At 44.4% G+C, this 26,349-nt stretch overlaps 1 protein-coding gene across 5 annotated transcripts in view; it reads right to left on the reverse strand.

Moving 5' to 3' along the window:
- Nucleotides 1–3,684: 3,684 nt before the first annotated feature.
- Nucleotides 3,685–26,349, reverse strand: part of SHISA6 (shisa family member 6) — a 413,188-nt gene continuing 390,523 nt past the window's right edge. For 4 of the 5 annotated variants that reach the window (XM_077327469.1, XM_077327464.1, XM_077327465.1 and 1 more), the window contains 2 exons: nt 13,663–13,815; nt 3,685–11,503 (listed from right to left, as the gene is read on the reverse strand). In XM_077327469.1, the coding sequence (XP_077183584.1) occupies nt 10,953–11,503; nt 13,663–13,815 (704 nt within the window). In that variant the 3' untranslated portion in view covers nt 3,685–10,952. The remainder of the gene's footprint in view (nt 11,504–13,662; nt 13,816–26,349) is intronic. The other variant, XM_077327467.1, reaches the window with a different exon arrangement.

The following is a 26,349-nucleotide window of genomic DNA, read 5'->3' on the forward strand; positions in this document are numbered from 1 at the left end:
ATTTTTTCCAGATCTCTAAAAATTCCTGGTTATATTTGTGATACCAAATATATTATTAGCTCTTGAATGCACACCCCTATTGTTGCTTCCTCCTGCATGCACTGGAGTGACTTTGCGTCTACTCTACTGAACTTGGAAGGAGAAAGCAGAGCAGTAGCCCTGTAAGGGGTATAGACCTGGTTTTGTGCCTCAGGCTTGCCCACAGGGCCTTTTATTTGCCCAGAAATACCACCGATTCCTGATGACTTTGCCACTTGTGAAACTTGGGCCACAGGATGACCATCCATGGTTTATTAGATTTAACAAGGTCCAATTTCTCTTGCTGATATTCTGAGAAGAGAAATTATATTGCTGGGAGAGGCATAGACCATGACCTACTATTTTGTAGAATCATAGAATAACTGAGTTGGAAGGGATGTCTTGGGTCATCTAGTCCACCCCCCACACAATGCAGGACACTCACAACCCTATTGCTCATCCACTGTAACCTGCCACCCCCTTGAATCTTCACAATATATAAGGAATGTTCAGTACTGATTCAAGTCAAGAGTTTCAAATGATCCATTTATGTACTTGTGTTTAGATATTCTTTTAATAGCAAGAATAAACCGTATTAACCAACAGATTTAGTTCTCAGGCAAGTTCAGAGAGGACAAAAACCTTCTTTGGAGCAGAAGGCGAAAAAACTTGCATTATTTCGATTTTCAGTATGAATACAGATTATGAAGGTGGGACCACACAATCCTTCTGAGTAATTGGGTTTTAAGATGGACGTGTCTGAAAAGTTACCACAGGGATAACTGGCTTGTAGCATCCAAATATTCATTGTGACATCACTTTTAAACCCTTCGATGTCAGCTCTTCCTATCAACATGAAGCAGAATTCACCAAGTGTTGGATTGTTTAGCCACTGATAGGGAATGTGAACTGAGGTTAGATCATTGTGAGACAGGTAAGTTTTACCCTACTGATGATGTGTTGCTGCCATAGTAAACCTGCTCAGAATAAGAAGAACAGCAGGTTCAGACATTTGGTGAATGTGCTTGGCTGAAGAGCCAGTGGGGTGAATCTACCATCAATGGGATTATGACTGAATGCTTCTATCAGGATTCCCCCTAAGCATAACAATACCACAGCACTGAGGAGTCTCAATCGGCCGTAAAAGGAGTATTAAGGGTGATAGGGATATGGTGGAGAAATTGATTGCATTTTTTTGCTTCACTCTGGAAGATGGGATGTACTTGCCCACTCCATAAACGCCAATCTCAGGGGGGGGTGTCTAAAGACTAAATTAGATTGAGATTATGAGAGAGGAGTTCCTATGACTATTGGGCAAATTAAAATGGAGAGTTGCCCCAAAAGACCAACACATTAAAAAGACCAACAAATTAAAAATTGACACGTTACCAGGCCCAAATGACATACATCCAAATTTCTGAAAGAACTTGAACTTAAATGTGTGGATCTCCTGAAAAAAATATGCAATCTATCACTAAAATCTGCCTCTAATTTCAAGGACTGGAAGGTAGCTAATATATCCCCCATCTTCAAAAAAGGTCCCAGAGAAGATCTAGAATATTACAGGACAGTCAGTCTAATATCAATACTAGGTAAATAATTAGTAGGCACATTAATGAACAACAGCTACTGAGGAAGAATCAGGAGTTTTTTGAGGGAAGTAAGCAAACATATAGACAAGGTGACCTAGCAGATGTTGTTTACCTTGACTTTCATTTATTTTATTTATTAAATTTCTATTCTACCATTTCCTGAAGGCTGAAGTACAATGAAAAAGCTACAATCACATATAAAATACTTAACATATAAGATAATAAAATCAGACACCATTAATAAATAATCAATAAAATATAGAGAAGTGAATAGGTGGAGTTCCAAAAGGGTCAATGGAAAAAGAGCAGAAGAAGGCCTCTCTGAAAAAGACTAACTTGCAAGCCCTGTGAAAGTTCAGAGGGCCCCACAGGGCTTGAACCTCATCCAACAAGGCATTCCACCAGGATGCAGCCAGTGTGAAAAAGGGCCTTGTCCTGCTGGTAGTCAAATAACCTCTTGGGAGCCTGGCACCATTAAGAAGTTGCATGAAGATTAAGTTCATCATCAAAAGCTCCTAAATAAAGTCAGCAGTCATGAGATAAGAGGACAAGTCCTCTTGTGGATTATAAATTGGTTAATTAACAGGAAACAGAGAGTAAATATAAGTGGGCAGTTTTCACAGTGGGATGTGCTAAACAGAGGGTACAACAGGGCTCAGTACTAGGACCAGTGCTTCTTAACTTTCTCATTGATTATTTAGAGTTGGGAGTAAGTAGAGAAGTGGCTATCTTTGTGAATGACAAAGTTGTTCAGGATAATGAGGACTGTGAGGAGCTCCAGAGGGAGCTGTTGAGGCTGGGCAAATGAGTGTCAACATGGCAAATGGTGTTCAACATGGGAAAATTCACATTGGAACCCAAAATCCTAACTATAAATATAAATTGATGGGGTCTGAATTGGCAGTAACTGACTAGGAGAAAGAACTTGGAGTAGATAACTCACTGAAGATGTTGACTACAATAGAAAAGGCAAATGCTTTACTGAGGATTATTAGGAAGGGAAATAAAACAAACCAGCCAGTATCATAATGCCCCTGTATAAATCTAAGGGGTGGCCCCATTTGGAATCCTGTGTACAGTTCTGGTCATCTCACCTAAAAAAAGATATTATAACATGGGGGAAAAGGACAGAAAGGGGCAACTAAAATGATTAAGGAAATGGAACACCTTCCTTATGAAGAAAGGTCAAAGAGAAAGGCTTAGTTTGGAGAAATGGTGATTATGGGGTGACATGAAAGGTTTATAAAATTATGCAAAGGATAGAGAAGACAGAGGACATACTCCCCCCCTTTTCTCACAATGCAAGAACTTGTGAGCACTCAATGAAATTAATAGGCAGTTGAACAGATAAATGGAAGTACTTCTTCACCCCAAGAGTGAATTCACTGCCACAGGAAGTGGTGGCAGCTGCAAGCATAGACAGCCTCAAGAGGAGATTGGATAAACTTATGGAGCAGAGGTCCCTTGGTGGCTATTAGCCACAAGATATACTGGGTCTGTAATGCTCTGTATTCTTGGTGCTTGGGGGGCAACAGTGGAAGGACTCCTGGAGTTCTGACCCCTGTGGTAGACTTCTTATTGGCACCTGCATTTTAACCATTGTGTGACACAGAGAGTTGGAATGGATGGATCCCTGACGGGATCCCTCTATATATAGCATCTATGCCTTCCCTCAGAGAAACCTAGATTGTGCCAGGCAGCAGTGCCCCTCAGAATTTCATCACTGACTTGAATATATTTCAGTACTTTACCTTGAAACTCACTGGTAGGCTAATCATTCCCAGCCTCAAAACTATTGTGAGGGTAAAATGAGAGTGAGAACCATCCGTGTTGCTCTGAGTTCCTTGGAAACAAGGTAGATACAGATATCATATTTTAACAATAAGTAGATTAATGGCATTTTAGCATTTGAAGCATTAGATGTAATAGCTGCTCTTCAAAAAGTACATATACCTGTGTTTACATATATGTATATATGTGTGTCTGTGCATCTGTCTCTTGATCTCTGCTTACAAAATTTGCAAAGACAGTCTCTGAGTTGCTCTAATGTGTGCAAAAAAGAAACAGTTGAAAGTAATGTTGAAATTGCTTTATTTCTGAATCCATAAATATTTGTTACTGACAAAAGTGGAAAAAATCCTTAAGACTAAATTTTTACTAAACTGGTAATAGTTTTGTTTACAGTACCTACAGAATGTGCTTTTACAGGTAAGTATAACAACAAGGATAATACAGAGAAAAACAGTCAAATACTGCTGCCTTGAAGCTTAATGCGTAACCAAGAATCTGTGCAAAGATACAGATACGAATGTACTTCCTCATCAGAACTACTGGAGAATAAACATGGATTCCATAAAGTGGGCTAAAGCACAAAAAAGGATTGGACATTCAATTTCCCCCCTCATTTCCCCCCATATAAAGCTGGTTACTAGTAAGAATTGACTTCCTTAGAGGCGAGAAACTCTTACTGAAGGACTTGCGCCAGCTTGTGGGATGAAGGCTTGAAGAAGCAGTTACAAAGCACGTGGTTAGAGAGCAACAGTACAGCATGGGTCTCACAGCTTGCACCAACGGTGAGAGCTTCCACAAGTCATGAAAGGTCACAAGAGACACCAAATGGCATTTGGCTAAGTAATGAGATAATGGGACTTTTATTCCCCGCCCCCAAATTTACAAAAATATTATTAGAACAGAATATATCTGTCTTTCTTGCTTTCCCTCAAGGCCTTCTGCAGATGAAATACTTGTTTAATTTATTCCACCTGCTGCCTCTACAGCTCAGTGAAGATACCTCAGATACAATACTAAATCATCTTGTTAATTAGTACTGAACATACAACACACAAGAGGCTATTAGTTGAGGACCAACCCAATCCAAAATTATTGCTAAAACTTCTCAGTGGAAGTATTTAGTCTGATTTCTTGAGCTTTTCTCACCTCTAGGAAACATTAACACACACTACTGATAGGAATCAAAGAGCATTCATTGGCGGAGGCCTGACCTCCTTCTCTGCTAAGAAAACACAGGGGAATTAATGAGCCACAGGGTAGAGCTTTTATCTGTGCTAATATTACTCAGCTTCAGGACAGTATTATGGGTGAGAAAATACCAGTCACATAGTCAAGGGATAGCCAAGGTAGCTGATTCACAGTTGTTGTTTTGAATCAACAGCTCTTGTTCATATGGACAGGAAACCACATGGTATTCTAATTACAGTTCTCCACCCCAGACAGTTCTGAGGTGTCATTGCCTACCCATTGAATTATGACTTTTACCAACCACTGCATACCAAAGATAACGGTGGTTCCCTCACTGGTGGCTTGCCTTGGGTTCCATGCATTTGGGAAGTGCTCCCCCAGCCCTGCCTTCCCCCAGCATTTTGGCACAACACCTGGGTTTTCATTGACTTTTCGGGCAATGTTTCCCAATTCAGCTATGCTGAAATGTTTTGGGAAAGATCACAACAAAGCTGGGCTGGTTGCTGAGAGAGTGGGAAGGAATGGATTTTCCTGTCTCCTGTTCCTGCAACAGTCACCCCCTTGAATTCCACCAAGGAACTTTTTGAGAGTAAAATGGTATACCAGTATGGCAATTACTGGGTTAAGAAGAACCCCCAGAAAAGCCCCCTCCCAATATTGGGGCGAGAATGGCCATGATGGGCATGGGTCAGGGGAATTGTGGGGAAACCTGCCATCTAGATGCCCCACTGCCCCTCTGGCACTGCCCCTCTGGCAGCCATAGCAACCATGGGCCTTCTGAAGGAAGGGTACCATGCACAGCAGCCTACACTTGTGTCTACATCGTTATTTATTTCAAGATGTCCCAGAAACGGAGGCTTGTTAGCAGTGCTCTTTTCCTTTCGCCTCACTTCAGTTTGAGGGATTAACTATTCGATCATGAAAAGAAATGAGAAACTGAAGTGAGTTAAGAGGCTGGTATCTCAAGGCTAATAATTCTGTGGTGAAACCTGAAGAACTTTATTTTATCACCTGAAAGGATGAAATTCCTCATTTTTATTCTTTGGGCCAACTCCATTTATATACTCCCCCCCACCCCCTGTCCAACAAAAATGATTGGGCTGTTCAGCAGCAGCGGTCTGATCTTTGCTACAGTGAAGGCTCCGTGTAGGCAGCTCAGTATGTAGGTCCTCAGGATGCACTTTGTTCTTTGCAAGGCCTGAAGGTGCTGGTAAGCAGATGAGCAGTTCACAGTTAAATCTGAGGATGGGAAATATGATGTTTACGCTTTTGAAGCCAATTCTGCCTCCTTAGTGAATCTGCAGTTTTAAAGAGGGAACACTAAATACACTGCGGGGGGGGGGGGGGGGGGAACTGGCCCTGTTCAGTGAAACACAGCCTTTAAGAAAGAAAAATCTCCTATACATGTAGGTAGTACCCAAAAGTCATTAAAATAGCACATTGTCTCTCTCTTTTAGGGACAGCTGCCCATTTGCTTATGCTGATGGATTATACTATTTATTAGTTCAGTCTGCATTCTTTCTCTCTCCCTCCACCCAGGATCTAATTTATCGCTGAACAAAAACTAGTAGAGAAGAATCGCTGTACAAAACTGCTACCGGCCATGAGGATATGTCATCATTACAAGAAGAATCAGTCACATCTGCAGTCTTAGAACGTTGTCACACATTACGTTTCTCTGTATGCAGCTCAGCTATTTTAAGTGCGTACCCTGTGTCATGTGTGACTGCAGCAGGTATCGTACATAAAGGTACACTCTCTAAGGAGCCAAGACTGACTGCCGCTTGGTGAGTATACACCCACTGGCAAAGCTGGGGTTGCCCTGTATGAGGTGTGGGATGATTTAAACAGCCAAGTGATTGGGTGCAGGAAGAACTGCCCCTGCAGCTTGAAGAGGCTTTACAGTTTGTACTGCAGGCTGAACAGGCCAGTAAGCCTATTCTTCAATTTAAACTGGATCTCCTTGTTAAACCCTACAACTGGTTATAGCAGAAACTTAAACTGTGGCAACAACAAGCATTTGCATCCAGACTCTGTCTTGTACACGTATGGAAATTTCAGGGTTGCAGCTCATGTTTCCTGCTCCCATCTGCCCACCTCCAAACCACAAACCCAATATGCTTAGGCAGTCAAAACTACCCTCAAGCTGAAAATTTTCTGGATAACCACAAAGGAATTCTGTGTTCTGACCAGTGAAAGGACATTTTCTTCTATCCTTCTAAGGACACGGTTCTGGGGTCTGTAGAAGAATATAAGGAAAAAAGAAAACCTGTAGGGCAGTGGTTCCCAAGCTTTTTTGGTATGGTGCTCCACAAGTCCACATTTACTTTGTACAGTGACCAATCTAGGGCTGGGCCAAGGTTATTTGGTGCCCTAGGCAAATTATGAGCTTGACAGCCATTCAGCATTCCATCACACAGAGGGCGCAGCTGTCCCCATTATGAACCCCAAGCAAGAGGAAATTAATATCTGGTCTGGACAGATGCCATTAGGGGGGGCTGGCCTGCATTCCACTTTCAGAATCTTTACGGTCCACTTTTGAGTTGTGACCCACATGCTGGGAAATACTGCTTTGAGTCATGGCTGTAGAACCCTTTAGAAAGTGTTAGGTCACAAGAGGAAAAGGAATATCTAGGATGCTGCTTTTCAGGACTATTTCCCACCAAGACCCCACCTGCCATGTTGGTAACTCAACTTCTGTCCATGCTGCAGTAACAGCATAATGCAAAACTTCCTAGCTTAAAAACCAATGCTGCCTTCTTTGCTTGGTGGCCTCTGAACTTGTGTCTACAATGATGAACTCTGCAAGCTTAACATGAGGCTGAGTTTTCACAATTCCAGCAATTGAGGGTGGAATTTAGGTATGTATTTAGGTAAAATGCAATATTTAATTTAGGTACACACTGCTGCAATTTTGTTAAGACAAGACATAAAAGATTAAGTATTACTAGAGCTTGAAGGCCACTTTGCCTATGCTGCTAACCATGTTAGTGCACTTGTTTTCCTCTCCAAAGCAATATGGTAGCAGTTCTTACTTTTATTGGGCTGTCAGGGCAAGATATCAGGATGCTCTGCACCCAGCTGAAAGTGGATTTGGGACAAGAACTCCATCTGAGGAACTCAAATTTGGATGCCACAGCACAGCTTTAAATGGAAGCCACTGCTCCTAAGACAAACCAAACAATATCCTGCCCATCATCTAACTGCTTGTAGCTGTCAACTGAACCCATCAACCCACAGTGTTTTAGGCATCCCAGATACCAGGGATCTCACTTGGGATCCCACTACAGCTCAGAGGTTATTGTGCACAAGGAAGTGATGGGGATCCTATAGAGCAGGGGTAGTCAAACTGCGGCCCTCCAATTGTAATCCATGGACATCTGGAGGGCCGCAGTTTGACTACCCCTACTATAGAGCACTTCAACTGTCAAGAAACCAAACCCCACTTTACAAGTTAAAGAGGCAGCATGGAAAACACCTCTGCAGGGTTGGGGGCTATCCAGCAGGCATTCGGTGGCAGCTCGTGTGCAGCCACAGAATTCCTGCCAACAACTGGTTGCCAAGCTGAACATTAAAGGAGATCTGATAAGCAAGGCAGAGAAACTGATGCTGCTTTACAGATTTTTTTTCAAGTGCAGCAGAACAGGTGGTATATCCTGAAAACTGTCCACACAGCATTGGACAGAAGAGAATCTGCACATTTCCTACCAGCACAGAGCACAGACAGAATTGTGGCCACCTTGGAAAACAGAGATAGGCAAATGCCATGGCCTAGCCATACCATTTACATTGCTCTTATGATTCCAGAACCAGTTCTGTCCCGGCCAAGTAATACAACCTTGCTTCAGTGAGTGAAGGATTTCTACACATATGTCACTGATGTAACCAACACTAACTCTTACATGCTGAACCCCCCCGCCCCCCCCCCCCATATAGCTGAGATTCAAGATAGCAAAGGATTCTTATGCTTCTGGACAGGAACCCAGAATTATCTCTCTTGTCTGTCAAAAACGTATTATCTGTATTGCTCACTGCTGGAGATGTTTTGAGAAAGCTAGGCTGAAGTTATAAAATGATACAAGTTACAGAGTGCTCAGAGGAGGCTGTTTCTCTCCTGCCTTGCTATGACCTGACTCGTGTGCGTTACAGTCAGGAATAAACTTCATGTCTGTGACTTGCAAGCAGGACACAAGCAGCAGCTAGAAATGGCCATTGTCTTCTGTTCCTTCCCAGCCCAGTTTCTGTTAAGCAAAGCACAGTGCTTCTAATGGCTCCAGTCCGTGGTCTACATACACAAAATGCCAGCAAAAAGCAGCCTGATGGCTGCTTTTTGCTGGTGCTGTAAACAAAGTCCTGTTGTTGCAAAGTGATGGGGTGTCATCTTCACATGTGTGCCTCTCTGAATTGTGCAGAGTCCAAAGAGCAAAGCTGTCTGAAGAGAAATCTGATGATGAAAACACTGCTCCTGCCCCTCTTTATAAAGGTTACATAGGGGGAGGGGTGGGGATGCTGGCATCTTTTTTTTTCAGAAGACTTGGCACCAAGAAGGCAGTAGCTCGCAGTCTACCTTTGGCCTTGCCTGCTTCTGGGCACACCTTGGTAGGGAGGTAGATGGGCATCTTGGCACAAAGAGATGTTGGAAGCGCCAGAGCTGCTCAGGAGGGCCAGATGGCCCAGTTTAAGAACCTGGGAGAGCTTTGGCCATGGCCCTCTCCTCACCCTGCACTTTGGCAGCAGTATGGATATCTGGCATTTCAAGAAGGGTCATGGGAAGGCCAGGAATACCAGGAAAGTGTGATCAGTGTACACATTTAGACTGTTAAAGTATATGGCAGGGGCACATGCTGGCAGGGGTTCATGGGAATTGTAGTCCATGGACATCTGGAGGGCCACAGTTTGGCTACCCCTGGTATATGGAGTATTATTAGATGAAAAAGTCCCGGATGCTGTTGTGCAGACCATCATGTGTCTGGGTTTAAAAGTACATAATGAAACAAATCAATATTTCACCAATTCATGCTCCCTCCACCATTTAATCAGGGTATCTTCCTAGTGGAGAGATGGGGGCATTTCACTATATGTATTAATTAAAATTAAAACCTGTTCCCAACTGTACAAAGTCCAACAAATGCTGGACCTGCAAATATTTGTTTGATAGACTTGACAGACACTCAGTGTCTAAACACCACTTCACAGTGGCTGTACAATGTACCCAATTGGTATATGAGATGCACAGGCATCTTTTGGATGGGCAAGTCTGACATACCCAAATGTTTTGCAGCCATTTGATGAAAGGAGGATGCCAAGAGAATCCCGTAAAGGCGCCAGTCCTTTGCAGAACATGGATAGGGAAAGGTATGAGCCAGTAATGAATCAAGCACAGACTGAACTGTGACCAACTTTCCACAAACTGATCATCAGGTTACGGTTGCTGTTTCCCTCACACACTACTGTGTCTTTTTCATGGAGAACAACATCCTGAAGACAAAAAATGGAATGGTATTCAGCTGTGTGAAAACATGTGACATTTGGGTGCCTCTTGCTACTGAGAAGTAATTCTGTCCCATTCCCCCTTTTATTTTACATTTTGGGGATTTACAGGTGAGGATGTTTGGAAGAAGGGATGGGGGTTGGCGAACATTTATTGGCAGAATTGTGCTTATAAACAAATCCATCTCACTCCTTCATCCATCTAGATGGCTGACAATTTATAGGCACTGGAATACTTCTATTTTATAGTTACATGTAAAATAATGTGGTTTCCCATCCATAACCACCATTGCTACTCAGTGGTAATAATGCTGGCCAGTGGAATTTCTCCCAAGGACCAGAAAGAACCAAAAATCCATGAAAATGGGTTACCACCTCCTAAGGTACAGGAAGGATTACAGCTGGGATTGTCATTAGTCAAGGAGTCTTTTGTAAAATTCAACACCTGGGGAATATAAGGATCCCAATAGGATCCCAATATGCCAGCTTTGGAGCTTGTGAAATTTGCCTCATTACACCAATTGTATAAGTGACGCTTCTCTGCTATTAATGAAGGACTTCAAAATCCTGTCTTGTTCAAAAGTAGAGAGAAGGTGCAAGCAAGCCCTTGAAAGGAGCCATCATCTTGTTATGGCTTTCCTTGACAGAAACTGAGCGTGTCAGGAACTCTTATCTGTATCTCTCTCGGTTCAGGTTTTTTCCCCTTCATGTCAATAACATGTAGATGAGTTTTCAAAACAACACAGACAGGACTGTCGGAAGAGTCTGTCTTTTCAGACATGGGATTAGAGGTCATCTTGGCCATAAGGCCACTGCAGTGTACGGCACTGATGCCACCCCAGTCCATATGGATTATCTGTGCACAGTGTCTGATCAAACAGTCACCTCTGTCTTGCTACCTGTGCGGTAATGGTGGTGTCCTGGGATATAGTGTAGCTGCTCCACTGTGTTGTGCCGCCTGGAGGCGAACGCCTGGCGCTTGGCAGATGTTTGGTTCATACTCAAGGTGTTGTATAAGTTATTTGAGGCACTGGGATGGGAGTGCATCTTAGTCATCCGGTAACGATCCAAGACAGGTGTCGAAACAAAGACGTCTGAGTGTGACAAAGCCCGGGACATAGACTGCTCTCCAAAACCTGAGTGCTCTGGAGACAGCAGCGGGTCTTGGGAGTGCAGGCGCTCAGTGGACAATAACTGCTCATCAGAGAGGATCCGCTCATAAGACATGCTGAATTCTTCAGGCATAACCCTTTCTGGGGACAGCACTCGGTCCTGGGACATGGCCCGTATCACACGCCGTGGCCGCTCCCTTTGGATGGTCTGTTTCTGGGATAGCTGGATGACGTTGAGAGGGAGAGTCCCTCTGGCTGCTAGGTCAGGAAGGTGCCTCTTTCTTGAGTAGTATTCTTCAGCATCCTTGTCAGCTGTGAGCAGAAAGGAGATACCAAAAACACACTAAGGTTTAAAATGTCACAAGCAAGGGTGAAAGCAGAGAATGTATGCTTCCTGGGATTCTCGAAATGTATAGTCTGGACAGTAGCATCTTCAGGGGCACCTGTTGGACATGCCTTTCTGATGTGTAATGCACACAAATCCAATGGCATCTTACAAGACTCACAACATTAACTGGAACAGAAAGTTTAATGAGTCAGAGCTCACTTCATCAGAGGCGTGGAGAAGAGTGTTCTTTTACACACAGTCCACTGGGGAAAAGTAAACATAGGTACGTCTGCAGAAGCTGCCTTTCAATCAAAATTTTATTAATTTTTATTTACAATCAATTATTGCAAACCAATTTAAATAATAAATGGCACAAAAAGCTGAAAAATAGGATCTTCTTTTGGAATGCTCCATGTGTTTGGGATATATCAAAATGTTGGGTTATTTTACAGTATCACAGAAGACCTGAAAAGAAAACAATGTAACTCTGAAGGTGAGGAACACTCAACTATGTATAAAGTATTGCTCTTTACAGGATCAAGATGTTGGCCCATTTTACTTGGTACTCTCTTGTTTGAGTCTCCAAAGTCTCTTTCCAGCCTAGACGCCAGAGATTCTGTGGACTGAATTTAATTTCTGTGTGAAAGTAGGTCATGAACCCTTCCCCTATACCCTATAATTTAATGCAAGAACATTGATCCTCAACCCTTTCCAAGAATGCCACAGGATCAGAGCTTTTGCAATGTTATAGATAATCCAAAAATGAAATCAAAAGGCCAAAATAATGAATCTTTCATCCACTCTTATTAGGTATATTAATCATTCAACTTCTTGGCAATCAGAACAGGGTCCCAGGTAGGTTTCTCCTGTTTTCTGATTCTTCCTCAATGATTGCCGCTCCAAAATCTGTTCAATTTAGCAGTTATGAATCAAATAAAGTGTATCACTTGGCTGTAAGCTCTGTTGTCTTGAGGCAGTTTCTCCTACATGCCCCCCCAAGGATCAGGGCTGTTGCAATGTTAAGCAATGACTGGAACAGGACTTAGTGGTCCTATGGAAGATTTTGGAGTGCGGTTCCTTTTGGTCAACAATATGACAAAATGTTTCCCTATTTGCTGAGTATATAGAATGTAGAAAACAAAGCTAATTATATTACAAATTCAGGTTTGCATCCAAGAAAGGATACTGGATCTCATCATGAATCCATGATTCTGTGCAGCTCTTGCAGCTGCAAGAGAATATCCATGTATAAATTGTCCTCTCATTTCCTTGCCTCAGCTCTCCATGGCTGCCATTTCCTTCCTGCCACTGGTGGGCTTTTTCAGACGTTTTAAAAATGTTAATACTTATAATGCTATAACACTATAACAATTTATTTCAATAATGTACTAGTTCCTAGCTTTCATTTTTAAAAAAAAGTAAGCCTCTAGCCCCTTTGGTTGCAGAGTTATAAGGAGAGGGGTTTTTGCTATCAAGTCATAGCTAACCTACAGCAACCCCATGGGGTTGCATGGCAAGAGACATTCAAATGTGATTTGCCATTGCCTACCAAAAAGAAAACTGGGAACTGATATGCTGTTGCACTGCTGCATTTAATTATTCCAATATCATAGCAATATAAATATTACCCATTTTAACCCTCCCACCAAGGAACCAAGGTAAAGAAAATGGTGTTGATGTGTACAGGACCTGAAAAAAACTTGCAGCTTCTCATCCACAAGACATTCAGCTGTGCTCCCAGCTGAGTATTTCCCATAAAGATCTTATCACATATGGAAAAGACTGCAGCAAACCAGCAAAATCAGCTGAACAAATATGTAGGCTTCCTACTATCCCTGATCCAGAAATTACAGTAAGTACTGAAGGCAGTTGCCTGGACCCCATGAAAAACCCATATTCAACCTGTTCTCTAGCAGCTGCATTGGCTGCTGACTGACTTCCAGATCAGATTAAAAGTGTTGTTTTTAACTTTTAAGGCCTTATGCAGTATGGGACCTGGGTATCTGAGGGACCACCTCACTGTATATGTCCCCAAAAGAGCTCTTTGATCAGCTAATTCCAACTTGCGGAGAGAAGTAGCTTTGGCTTCATATCCTAACCATGCACATTGAACAGCAAGGTAATGAAATGAGCAGACACCTACTTAATCTCTTCAGGGAAGAATATTTACTTGGGTTAGTCTTGATTGCAGACTCATAGGATGGTGGGAGGTGAGAGAGGTTCTGAAAGGACCTGGAGAAGGAGAGATCGTAGGGCTCAGTTGCAGAGGTAAGGATACTGTTCATCCGTGGCTTTTCTAAGAGAGAGAGAGAAAGAGAAAGAGATTACCATTAAATCAAGCCATAAGAACAATAAATGAACAATTGGGGTGCAATGTTAAATTGTCATGGAATTCAAAGTAACATTGGCCAGGCTGCAAAAAAGGAACTTAGAGCAGTGTTCACTGCAATATTTAATTCCAAATGTATTGATTTGCAGCTCCACAATTGCCTTTGTAAAGGAAGATTTGGCAAACAAGCCATTGGTAGCTCATTTCTATCTGCATTGTGAAATGGGTATGAATGAACCCACCTCTCAGTTGAGTCCACAATTTGGAGCAGATGCTTTTCAACACTATCCTTATCCGTTGGTCCTCTTAATATTTGTGAAACAGTCCAGGGGGTGGAGAGTGTCTGGGATGTCCGAGTTGGAATAGGGCCAATCAGGGTGCGGCCAGTTTCCGTGATTGGCCTGGCCCCTACAGTTCCCGCCCTCCGTCCCTGCCCGCTCGCCACTTTACTCGCAGATACACCTGGCTGCCAGAGCCAGCGCGTCTCCCACAGTCCGTGCCTCCACCCTGCCACCTGTTTTCTACGCCTCAGAACAATGGCTACTTGTGGACCGCCCCAGGACTGCGACATATCTTGGGAGAGACGACAGAAACGGGTTCACGGGGACGAGCGGTCAGTGCTTCCTCAGAGGTAGTGGTGGTGGGGGGCAGACAAGCTCCTTGTCCTGTTCTCAGTCATTCAGCTCTCCTGCTTTGCACACACTTTCAGCCCAGAACACAGCAGCCCGTTCCACAGCTTGAAGAAGAAAGGTCCAAACAAACTTTCAAGGGTCTATGGTCACACAGAAGGTCCTAGGTTCAAATCCAGTAGCTCCAGATAAAAATATTTCAGTGAGTATGGTTGGGAATCTCTGCCTGAGACTGGTACTTCCAATCAGAATAGACTTACTGGGCTGGACACCTTATAAGGCTGGTGCACACATCTACAGAACTGTCAACACCTGAACAATGGCACCATTCTTCTTCTTCTTTTTTGAACTATTCACGTGGTTGGATAAGAAATAATATAGAATATGATGTTGATGTCACCCTTCTGCCTCTCATTTGTCATTACATCTCGTTGTCTGGATCACAGAATTTAGGCAAGTGCCTCAGGAAAGACTATTGTTAGGCATAAACAATTATCAGTCAGAGACTAGGACTCAGGTGCTACATTCTGAATCAAGATACCCTCACTGAAAACAAGCAATAGTGGGAAGGAATGCAGTGAAATCCATGAGAAAGAAAAAAATAAATAAAAGCTCCTTCAACCTTTGAGTACTTCTTCTGTACAATTTCAATCTTAGTTGATCTATCTGCCAAGCATTTGTTTAGAGTTCTGAGCCCAGGAGCTCATAAGAGCTCATAGTTTCTTCTTGCATAGTCTTGCACAAATCTAGTCCTGAATGAATAATTCACAGAAGATATGGGAAAAATGATTAGGACTAGATAAGGCAGAATGTACTATGGACAACTGTATGTCACCATTCAGTTTTACATTTTGTTTTGCTGCTCCATGGAAGAATTTTAACACAGAACTGACCCTGTCGTGCGTAACTAGTGAGAAAAAAACGGACCTGTGAAGAAATGTGTGTTTTCTTTGGAGGTCTGAAGTGAGGAAGACCTTACCTCTGAGTTTTAAATCCCCCCCCCCTATCTCTGGGCAGAAAGGGGAGAAATGAGTTCAATTGCTTTTTGGACTTACCTCAGCCTACCTTCATACAAAATTTGGGGGAGAAACTTCAGGAAGGAATTTCAGGAGACTTCAGGGAAAGCCTCTGTGACCTGGCCTAACTTGATCAGTCGGTGGGGAAAAGAGAGGTAATAAAACTCAGGGGAGCAAGGAGTCCATCAGAGTAGACAGAACTCTTAACTGAGGTCTAGAGGAGACAGCCATGGACCATGTGTTTGCCTGGACAGGTGAAGTAAGCTTTCAGGTAATGGAAACTCTGTAGAGGTTTGCAACTTTCTAAGCTAAGGAGGCTGTCCTATATTTTAACATCTTATTGGGCAAGTATAAAGAGAGGGACAGAAGAATTGTGTTTTACCCATTTCTTTTGAATCCCTTGCTCAATCTGGTGGTATGCTAAAAGTATGATTGTGAACATTTTTTAAAATAAACATTTTATAGATTTTGATGCTATTCCACACTGACCTCCACAGTTTTGGACATGCTATTGTAAAAGGAGCTCCGGGGTGAAGGCTGATAGTTGGCAAATGGCTATATCTCCAGGGGTGCACAAGGCTGTAAACTGTTATCATGGTAACCAGACACTGGTATGCAGGAAAGGAAAGACCTTAGATATGGGAAGGCAGCTGAGAGTCCTGACCTTCCCATTGTGAAATTCCCTACAAAAGTCATGTGGCAGTGGCAGGTTACCTGAGAGCGAAAGAAAAGCCTTGGGAAAACCTTGGAGGGCTGTGTGGAACAGGGCCTGCAGGGCAGACTAGATGAGTTCCACTACAGGATCCTTAAGTTCTTTGACCTTATCTGGGCAGCCTGCAGACAGAGTTTGTTTGGTATTTAAATCACATCCCCTTGCTGCAAATCAGATCAAATGAATGAAGCTGAAATTTAAAATAATCTTTCATCAGCCCAAGCTGGAGGAGAAAGGCCTGTCAAATTATAACATTTCTATCATCCAGGTGCTCAGGTATTAAAATAGGCAGAGATAAGAACATTAAAAATAGCTTCTGTGCTTGGCATGAGCAAAGGCACAGATGATCAGGAGACAAAATGAAGTGAAGGGTCCTCCAGGATGGTGTCTGTGGTAATGCAGGATTGCCTGGAAGGTCCAGGGACTAGTTGCAAACACATATAAACAACATAATGATAAACTAGCAAGATAAAAACAGTGCAGCCATATTTGCCAAAAGAGTTTTCTCTCCACTGAACGTCTTTTAAAATCAAGCCTGTCACACCACTTGGGCCAACCATTCCAAAGAACTGATCCTGACACAGAAAAAGCACCTGCCCTGATAGATGCCAGTGGACAGTCCTGAGAGGGATCACTACAAAGGGAAGACTGTTAGAAGAGCACAGCTGTCCATGGAAGCATACTGGGGAATGAAGTTCAGTAAATATGAAGGCCACAGGCTGTGAAGAGTTTTAAAGGTAACAACCATCCCTTTGAATAGGGCCCTGAAGCAAACAGGTAACTGGTGCAATTGACTCAGTACCGGAGTGACATGTTCTGAACAACTGACTCCAGCTGAGCTGCTGCCAGATTTTGTGCTGATCAAAGCTTTGGAGATCTCTTCTGAGGCCACACACACAGCACATTAAAGTAGTCCAGTTTGGAGTTCACAGTTGTGTGAATCAGCATGGCCAGGTTGCCAGAGGGGGCACTTATGAGCTAGATGTAACATGGTGTGCCTCACAACAGTGCCTCACAACCTTTCCAAATAGCTCAATACAGTAGCATAATTTTTCAGGAAGCTTCCCCAGGAGTTGATCAAAAACCAGCCCCAAATGTCAATTTGGCAGAGAGTGAAAGAAGTTTCTTTTCCTGGGTTTATCTTTAGTTGTACCCCATAGCTCTAATAAAAAGATGACACATTTGCACTCCCTAGGACAAGTAAATACAGAAATGGATACAAACAATGATGATTGCTAATGTGTTAGCAGTTTGTGACACCTTCATGGTAGAAGTACATGTTCCTTTCAAAAATCTAGCTGCAAAACTCATCATACAATGTACAAAGTATGCATATCTTTCGAGAAGGCAAAAGCACACCTGGGCAGCTGCCTGGAGTATGCATTTCAAGACTGTGCAAGGCAGCTAATTGCCTATTTTGCATGAAGCATGTGAAATTAAGTGCCCCCACATTTATCTAACAGGCTTGCATGAAATCAGAGCGGCTTCTCACCATCTGTTTTGCCATTCAGTCAATCAGGAGGCTGCAAATGAGGGGTCACCTTGAAACCTATCACCCAAACACGAAAGAATCAAGTGAAATGGCTGGGGAAGTTATCTTATGCATAATGTAGGCAGCAGCCAAGGTCACTATTTGATAGGTTTCTGCTGGAAGTGAAAGTGCATGCATTTTGTTATACAGCATAAGGAGAAGGGTTTCTTTGCTCAAATGCCTAGTTTTCATGCTTAGCTACATCTCTTCCTGGCTTTCGTGCCTCTGCCTCCCTCATACCAGCATGGCCCTATCTTATAAGGGCTTCTTTTCTTATGCTTTAAAAGCTATGTTCTTATGCTTGTTGTTGTTTATTTAGGCCCCCTAATGTCCATGGCATTTTATAAAACATTTCAAGCAAAAACCTGAAGGTAATAATTAGAAGTAAAGTAGGGCTTATCATATGCATGACAAGTCATAGAATGTTTATAATAAAAACTTTTTTCATTGTATTTTAGAAATATTATAATTAAAAATAGTACAACAAAAATCCCATGAAAATTAGAACAGGTATTTGTTCTATTTTGTGGGGGATCAGGACAGCGAATAATTATTGTATATCTCTGCTTTCCTTTACTTATGTCTTTTACTGCATTCTGCCCTTCTTTAAAGGCTCACAATAGCCTTTTTAGTCTCACCATAGCCTTGTGAAGTTAGGGTTTCCAGCACCTGGTTAGGAAACTCTTGGAGATCTTGGGGGGTGGGGGAGCTTGAGAGTGTGTGGTTTGGGGAGAGCCTCAGCAGGATATTATGCCATAGAATCCCTGTCCCCCGCCCCCCAGTGGCCATTTTCTCCAGGGAAAAGTATCTTTGTATTCTGTAGATCAGTTCTAATTCTGGGACATCTCCAGGCCCCATCTGGAGTTTGGCAACAGTGCGTGAAATAAGTCTGTGTGAGAAACCATGACTTGCCCAAGGCCACCCAGTGAATGTCGTAGTCAGGCTACTTAGTCAGGCTAGCAATGACCTGAGTTTGTAAATCTTGTCTCAGAAATGTACACAGAATGTTGTACTTTCTTACAGTTCCCTTAGATATTGGCATTACTCACACCAGCAGGCCTGAGAGTATTCCTGTCAGAATGGCTCATGAGGATTACAGTGTTCATGTTCAGCTACTACAATTGCCATTCAAACATCACAGTTGCTAGTCCTTGACAACTCAGACATCACAGACATTTCTGATGATTCTCCTATTTCCCACCTGTGGGTAGGGAGACAGGAGAATTGTCTCTGTGTCTGCACAGTGGGGAGGAGCAGACTAGCAGGCCTGCCAAAAAGCTTTAACTGATGATGCTGCAGGCTGAAGATTGCCCTCTGGAGTTTCAGCAACAAATCTCTAGTGGGAATTAAACTGAATGGAATCAAGTTCATTTCAGTTTGTGCTATTGAGAGAAGATTACCTTGAGTCTCTTGCTCAGTTCTAGCCACCTAGAAAGGAATTCTCAGTTTCTTTGCTCCAGAATTAAAAGAACTGTGCTTATTCAAGGACGCTGCACACCTGAGGGTGCATTTGGAATTATATTGGTGTTTCCCCACGGCTAACACTTAAAAGTGTGTGTAGCTCCCTTGTGTCTTTAAACACTCTTGTACAATCATCTGGGGACCCTAAATGGGCCAGGATTCCCAGATGCTTGTACTTGTAGATCTACTTTATTTGCTGCTTGTGTGTAGACATGCAGAAAAGGAAAAGACACTAAGATGAACTCGGGAGGGTGCCGTCAGTGGCTCAGGAGCCAAAGCCTTTTCTACTCACCCTGTTGAAGCAGTGGATGTTTTAACACCCTTTACAAAAACTGAGCTGGAAGGAAGTCCTATGCTTCTAAAATCTGAAGTCCTTCAGAAGTGTCAGAAACCCCCATGTATTTCTGCCATGATTATATTTTTTTTGTATTCAGTGTGTTTAGTTAGCCTGACCTATATGCCCTGATGTAACCCAGATGCCTTTGTTTGACACCCCAAGGTTGATTTTCTGCTGTTGTATCTTATGCAAACCAATCTCCCCAAACATTCCTCACCTCCCCCTTATTGTCCCCTGTTCCTCTCCTCATTTGGTTTCCTTGTTTCCCAAATCTTACCATGCCTGAAGCCTGGATTGTTATCTCCATATTATTACTTCCTTTGAACTGTGCCTGGTTTGAGTTCCCAGGGGAAGGGGAGCCCCTAAATTGCCTCCCCTAAGCTTTGTGAGTCAGTTTTAATTATGCCTTCAAAGTAGATGCTTGTATTTCTAATAAAGAAACTTTAATTCAGAGTTTACTTATTTAGAATCCAAAGTCTCTCACAAAGAGGCAGCAAAAGGATCCACAGCCAGTGTCTCTTCTTTGAGACTGCAGCATCATTCAGTGGTCAGCCCTTCAGGGATCTGGCTGAGACTCAGAGAAGAGGCCTGAATGGGAACAACTAGTTGCCGAGCAGGTGTCTCTGAAGGCGTTGTGTGGGAGTTAGGAGCATGTTCTTTATTTACACTTTAAGCCCCCACACATATCTGGCATAAATTTTTGCCCAGCTCTTTCATCAATGCCATCTGTGCTTCTCACCTAGAAAGAGCAAGTGGTGCCACTTCAAATGGATGCAGGCCTGCCTCTTGCTGCTCATGCAGCTTCTGCCACTTGCATTTTGGGAGATGACTGCCCAGGCCTAGTTTAAGGAGTTTCAGGGCCTATAGCACTAGAGCCAGTTTAAAGATCTGTGGGGCCTGAGCAGAGCACAACTGGTACAGCACAAGTAACAGTGGGGAACCCCTCTCAGGGGTAGCTGGAACTGTGAAAGTAACCAACAGCTTCAATTTGCTGAAAACATTTAATAGTAATTTCCTGAATTTAAACATAAAAAAGAAAACAACCTAAAAATAACCACAGCACCATGGGGCCCCTGGAACCGTGGGGTCTGTACACCTGCTACATGTGCTACTAGGATAAACGGCTTCTTTGGCTGCCCAAACATTTCTTGCCCCTTTCATACCATCTTTCGCTTAGCCCCTCCCCCCCCAAAGGTTTAGACAAGGAGCATGTTCCAAATCCACAATGTCATCCCCCGGGGAATGACAGGAGCAATGAAATGGAGCATTTTGCAGGTTTTATTTACTTATTTATAAACTAGTAATTAAGCCCGCTGTAAAAAAAAATACAGCGGGCACTAGCCATTCCCAACCGCCCTGGCAGCACTGCCCGGGCAGGTGGGAAGGGCTGCCCCCCCCCCGAACCTCTCCCCCCACAGGTAAAAAGCCTCCCCAGGCCCCGGGGAGGGCGATTGCCGGTTCTGCAAGGTGGCGATTGGCCTCTCCGGGACCTGGGGAGGCTTTTCCCTCCAGCCCCACAGGGAAGAAGCCTCCACAGGCCCTGGAGAGGGCGATCGCCGGCTCGGAGAGCTGGTGATGGCGCTCTGCAGTGGTTGGGAAGGCTTCCCCCGCCCCCAGGCCAGGTGATGGGGAGCTGCGGGCCTACCTTCCCTCTCGGCGGCCAGCAGAGGCTTCGCACCTCCCAATTGGTGCTAGCCAGGCCAACCAGTTTGGAGCTGGACTGATTGGGCCCTTCGCTTGTTAGTTCAGGGGAAGGGGCCAATGGGCACCCTTCCTCATCCCAGACAGGACCTGCCCTCAGGGCCCTTACTCTTTTATTTAATCCGCTCCACAGGAGCAGTTAAAGATTAATTTCTAGACTGCCCCTCCTTCTGCGCCTTTCCAGAACTGCTACCCTGGAGAAATCACAGCCAAGATGCACTGTGAATTTTGATGGCATACACATAATTCTGGCTGCTTGAGGATACACCCAACAGGTGTCAAGTAGGGATGCTAGTCTCCAAGTGGGACCTGAGGATCCTCTGGAATTACACTTCATCTGCAAACTACAGAGATCAGCTTCCCTGCAGAAAATGGATGCTCTGGAGGGTGGATTCAGTGGCATTATACCCCACTAAGGTCCTGTCCTCTCCAGGCTTCACCCCCAAATCTCCCTGATTACCCCACCTGGATCTGGCAACCCTGCCACCCATCCCCTGCTGCTGGTGGGAGAGGGGGGGGGAGATCTGGCAACTCTAATGTCAGAGGTGGGGGTGGCGGCAGCAGCAGCTCCTGCTCGGCGGCGGTGGGGCCTGTCTCTGAGGAGGAGGGCTTGTCCGGGGTCCGTCACGGGTCTTACCTGGAGCACTGTTGTTGTTACTCCACGGTGGCCAGCCTGCTCAGCCGCCTGCTATCCTGCCCACCCAGTGGGGAAAGCTCGAACCAGACTGGTTCGAGTGGCTTGTGAGGCTGCCCACGGCCAGGCGAGACTTTTTTTTTAAAGTCTCAAGACGCAGGACATTTCTCCAGAAAGTATGATTGTCCCATGAGATGTGGGACGACTGGGCACCTTACTTAAGTTGTCTTTTAATTTGCATTGCTCCCAAGAAGGCTTTGGGGGGATGGGAATGAGCCACACAACATATAGAAAAGGGGAGCGCTTGAGCACCTTCCCCACAGGAGAGTGAGGGGGAAGGGAGGGGGAGGAAGCTTGGCAATGAGAGCAAGACAGGAGAATAAGTAGAGGGGTGGAGCCAGCTGGTGTAGTGCTTAGGAGTGCAGACTTCTGATTTGGCGAGCCGGGTTTGATTCCCTGATCCTTCCCCACATGCAGCCAGCTGGGTGACCTTGGGCTTGCCACAGCACTGATGAAGCTGTTCTGGCTGAGCAGTAATATCTGGGCTCCCTCAGCTTCACTCACCCCAAAGGGTGTCTGTTGTGGGGAGAGGAAAGGGAAGGCGACTGTAAGCCACTTTGAGCCTCCTTCGGGTAGAGAGAAGCGGTATATAAGAACCAACTCTTCTTCTTCTTCAGCAATTACATTATTATGCATGCTTGGATTCTTTTTTAAAAAGGGAAGGGAGGCAAAGCAGGAGCCTGGACTGCCTATTTTCTCGATGGAAGTGTAAAATGCAAGCTGCGAATGGACTCCTGGAAAGTGCCAAAGAAACCCACAAATGTAGAACGTCAGATGAAAAATTCGGGTCGGCATCCAAAAGTCAATGCAGCAAGAACGTGCTGGATGTACACAACTGCGGAAATGGCCCTGGAGATTTGGGGATGGAGCCTGAAGAGGACATGAACTTTGGTGGGTACAATGCCAAAGGCCCTGACCTCCAAAGCAGCCAATTTTGCCAGATGAACTGACCTCTGTAGTCTGGAGATGAGTTATAAACCTGGGGGGTTCCCCAGGGCCCACCTGGAGGCTGGCATTCCTAGCAAAAGATGAAAAAAAAAGCCTTTTTAAACTCAGAAGTGGAGAGTCCAGAGAAACAAAGATACCTGTTGCTCTAGGATGGGCCAAAGAGCAGGGAATGGAAACAGCCGTATCAGACGAGTTGGCATGGAATCTGAAGCAGAGCACCAGAGAATGGAGCAGAATACAAACCAGGCAGTGAGCCTCAGAACCATGATTCAGTTTGAGCAAAAAAGGGATGCAATCAGCAGAGTTGTTGAAATTGTTGTTGTAAAAGAGGCCATGCCAGCAGCTGCCAAGATGAGGTCTGTGGGTAAAAGGGGTTCCTGAGTGTTGAAGGTTCATGTTGAAAGTGATGTAACATGATATTTGAATATATTACCTAAAGCAGTGGTCCCCAACCCCCAGTCCAGGGACCGGTCCCGGTCCGTGGATCAGTTGGTACCGGTCCGTGGGTCCTCCTCATCCTCCTCCACAGTTGCTGCCTCGGGGGCTGCCCTGCCACTCTGCTGCCAGCTCACCTTTGGTGCTCTCCAGCAGTCACCATGGCTGGGGCTCCCCCTTGGCATGGCACTGTACAGCTGCTGTTGGCAGCACCCCTCAGCAGGCGGCGGGAAGTCAGGGGCGCCGGCAGGAAAGCAAGCGGAGCAGGGGCTCAGGCGGTGGCAACGTCCCTCAGCAAAAGACTACCCCCCCCAGGCCTCAGTAAAATTGTCAAGCGTTGACCGGTCCCCAGTGATAAAAAGGTTGGGGACCACTGACCTAAAGCACAGATTTGATATACACGTCATGCAGAAGTATTAGACAGAATCTCTAATATTAAATTTTTATTTTTTATTTCTCTTCTTCCCAACTGGAACATTGTATTTAAAATAAATTCTCTAAGAAAGTATGAGTTTGTAGTCTTAATTGACTTCCCCCAGACTTTACTGAAGAATCACCTAAATACTGTTTTCTTTTTTTTTTAACTCGTTTTAAATTAGAAAACTTATAACTGGGTCATTTCCTTGCATAGGTGCTTGTAGAAGAGCTAGAGATATTTTCAGTTTCTTCTGATCTTTGCTTCTAAAGCAAACGGCATCTTAAAGTTAATGGACACAGATTCCTGGAGGAGATGCCAAATAATCATTTTCATATATTCTTGGGGCCTAAATGGAATGTTTCTCATGTGATGTGAAGGCAATTATGTCCCTGTACCACTTACAGGAGAGCCTGTGCATCTTCTGAAATATGCACTTCCATGAGACTTTGGATAGAGAATAGAATAGACTGTCTCACCCTTAGACAAAACACACGTGGGAATGCACTGGTGACTAGGAGCTGGGCAAAAGCAGAGAGTGGTGGCCTCTGGAAGTACATTTTTTAGAGGGGGGGCTCCAAATCAGATACCTTTACATTAGAAAGATTAGTTGGGGCAGCACAAAACAGATTTTTCTTTGCCACCCTGCAAGCTTGATGTTGATTTTATACATGAGTGCATTCCTCACGATGGCTCAGACAGAGTCCTTTGAAACTCAACCCCTCCAAGACAGAGGTCCCGTGGCTGGGTAGAAGAGGGCAGGATCAGGAAGCATGCCTCTCATGTTTTGACAGCGTGCAACTAACACCTGTAACAGCTGCCAGGAATTTGGGAGTGACCTTTGATGCCTCCCTTTCCATGGAGGCTCAAGTCATAAAAGTAGCCCAGAAGGCACTCATCCATCTATGCCAAGCCCGGCTACTAGTGCCCTACCTGTCCTCAGACCACTTGGCCACAGTGATCCATGCAACGGTCACTTCCAGACTAGACTTCTGTAACTCGCTCTATGTGGGCCTGCCCTTGACTTTGATCCGGAAATTATAGCTGGTACAACACGCGGCTGCCAGGGTCCTCACTAGAACACCATGAAGGGCCCATATTCAGCCGGTGCTCCGACATCTGCACTGGTTACCAGTCTGCTTCCGGGTCAAGTTCAAGGTATTGGTACTGACCTTTAAGGCTATACGCGGTCTGGGTCCCACTTACCTGCGGGACCGCTTGGTTGGTTATGCTTTCCACAGGGCTCTCTGCTCTGCGGGTATGAATCTACTGGTTGTCCCGAACCCCCGGGACATTCACCTGGCTTCGACCTGGGCCAGGGCCTTTTTGGTCCTGGCCCCAACCTGGTGGAATGAGCTCCTGGAAGAGATGAGGCCCCTGCTAGAGTTGTCAGCTTTCTGCAGGGCCTGGAAGACGGAGCTCTTCCGCCAAGCATATGGTTGAGGCCAGGGTGGAGTCCCGGCATTTCATCTGAGGATCCCCCCCCCAAGGTATAATCAGATATGGCATCTCACTCCCAATGGGAGAAAACTTGGCCTCCAGCTGAGCAGGGAGGGAGGGGATTGGGGAAATTAGAAGGATTAATATGCAATCACCTATTTGTTGTAAGGGTTGGTTTTATGGGTTTTAATGTTTTTGCATGAATGTTTTATACTTTAATGTTTTTATTGTTGTGAACTACTATGAAACCATTGGAAGAATGGCGGTATAAAAAATAAATAAAATAAATAATTTTACCACTGAGGAAGTCTCCTCGGGGTCAAACTGTATTTGGTCCATTCTATGTTGGTCTATTCCATGTGTAGTTAGAAATATGATGCTTTAAAATTATGATGACTATATTTTTAATATAATGAATTTGTGCAGTTTATGTAATAAATATTTGAAAATTTTAAAAATTATTTTGCAGCTCAAACTTGGTTCTTAGCTTTTTTGGTGGTTAGCTTGGGTTTTGGTTTCCCTTTTTGGTTTTGCATTCTAGTCTGGTGAGCCAGGTTTGATTCTGCACTCCCCCACATGCAACCAGCTGATCTTGGGCTCACCACAGCACTGATAAAAGTGTTCTGACCGAGCAGGAATATCAGGGCTCTCTCAACCTCGCCTACCTCACAGGGTGTCTGTTGTGGGGAGAGGAAAGGGAAGGTGACGGTAAGCTGAGAATTATGTCTGTTGTGCGAATCTGCTGAGTCTCAACCACTTGGTTCCTGACTCCTTCAGGCAGCGAAAAGTGGCCTATGAGAACCAACGCTTCTTCTTCTCCTCCTCCCCCTCTCCCCATACAATAAGAGTCCACCCTAAAGCAGCCATTTTCTCCATGGGAACTATCCCTGTCATCCGGAGATCAGTTCTAATTCCAAGAGAACTCTTATGACCCACTGTGAGGTGGGCAATCTGCTATTTTAATCTTTGCTGCTCTAACAAATTGCCTGTCCCAGGCAAAAGTGCTCTGTACTGCTGGCTTTTCTTCTTTGAGAGCTAAGAGTGTTGGGTGGGAAATGCAGCAAGCTATGTACTGTTCTACCATCCCAGGCAGATGTTGATGCCTAATTAAATCCTCTGGAAAGTGCATATCCCACAAAATCCAATAGATAGTGGTGATGAGAAGGTGCAGATTTTCTGTTA

The sequence above is a fragment of the Paroedura picta genome, chromosome 3 (genome assembly GCF_049243985.1).
Source record: "Paroedura picta isolate Pp20150507F chromosome 3, Ppicta_v3.0, whole genome shotgun sequence".
Lineage (NCBI taxonomy): Eukaryota > Metazoa > Chordata > Lepidosauria > Squamata > Gekkonidae > Paroedura > Paroedura picta.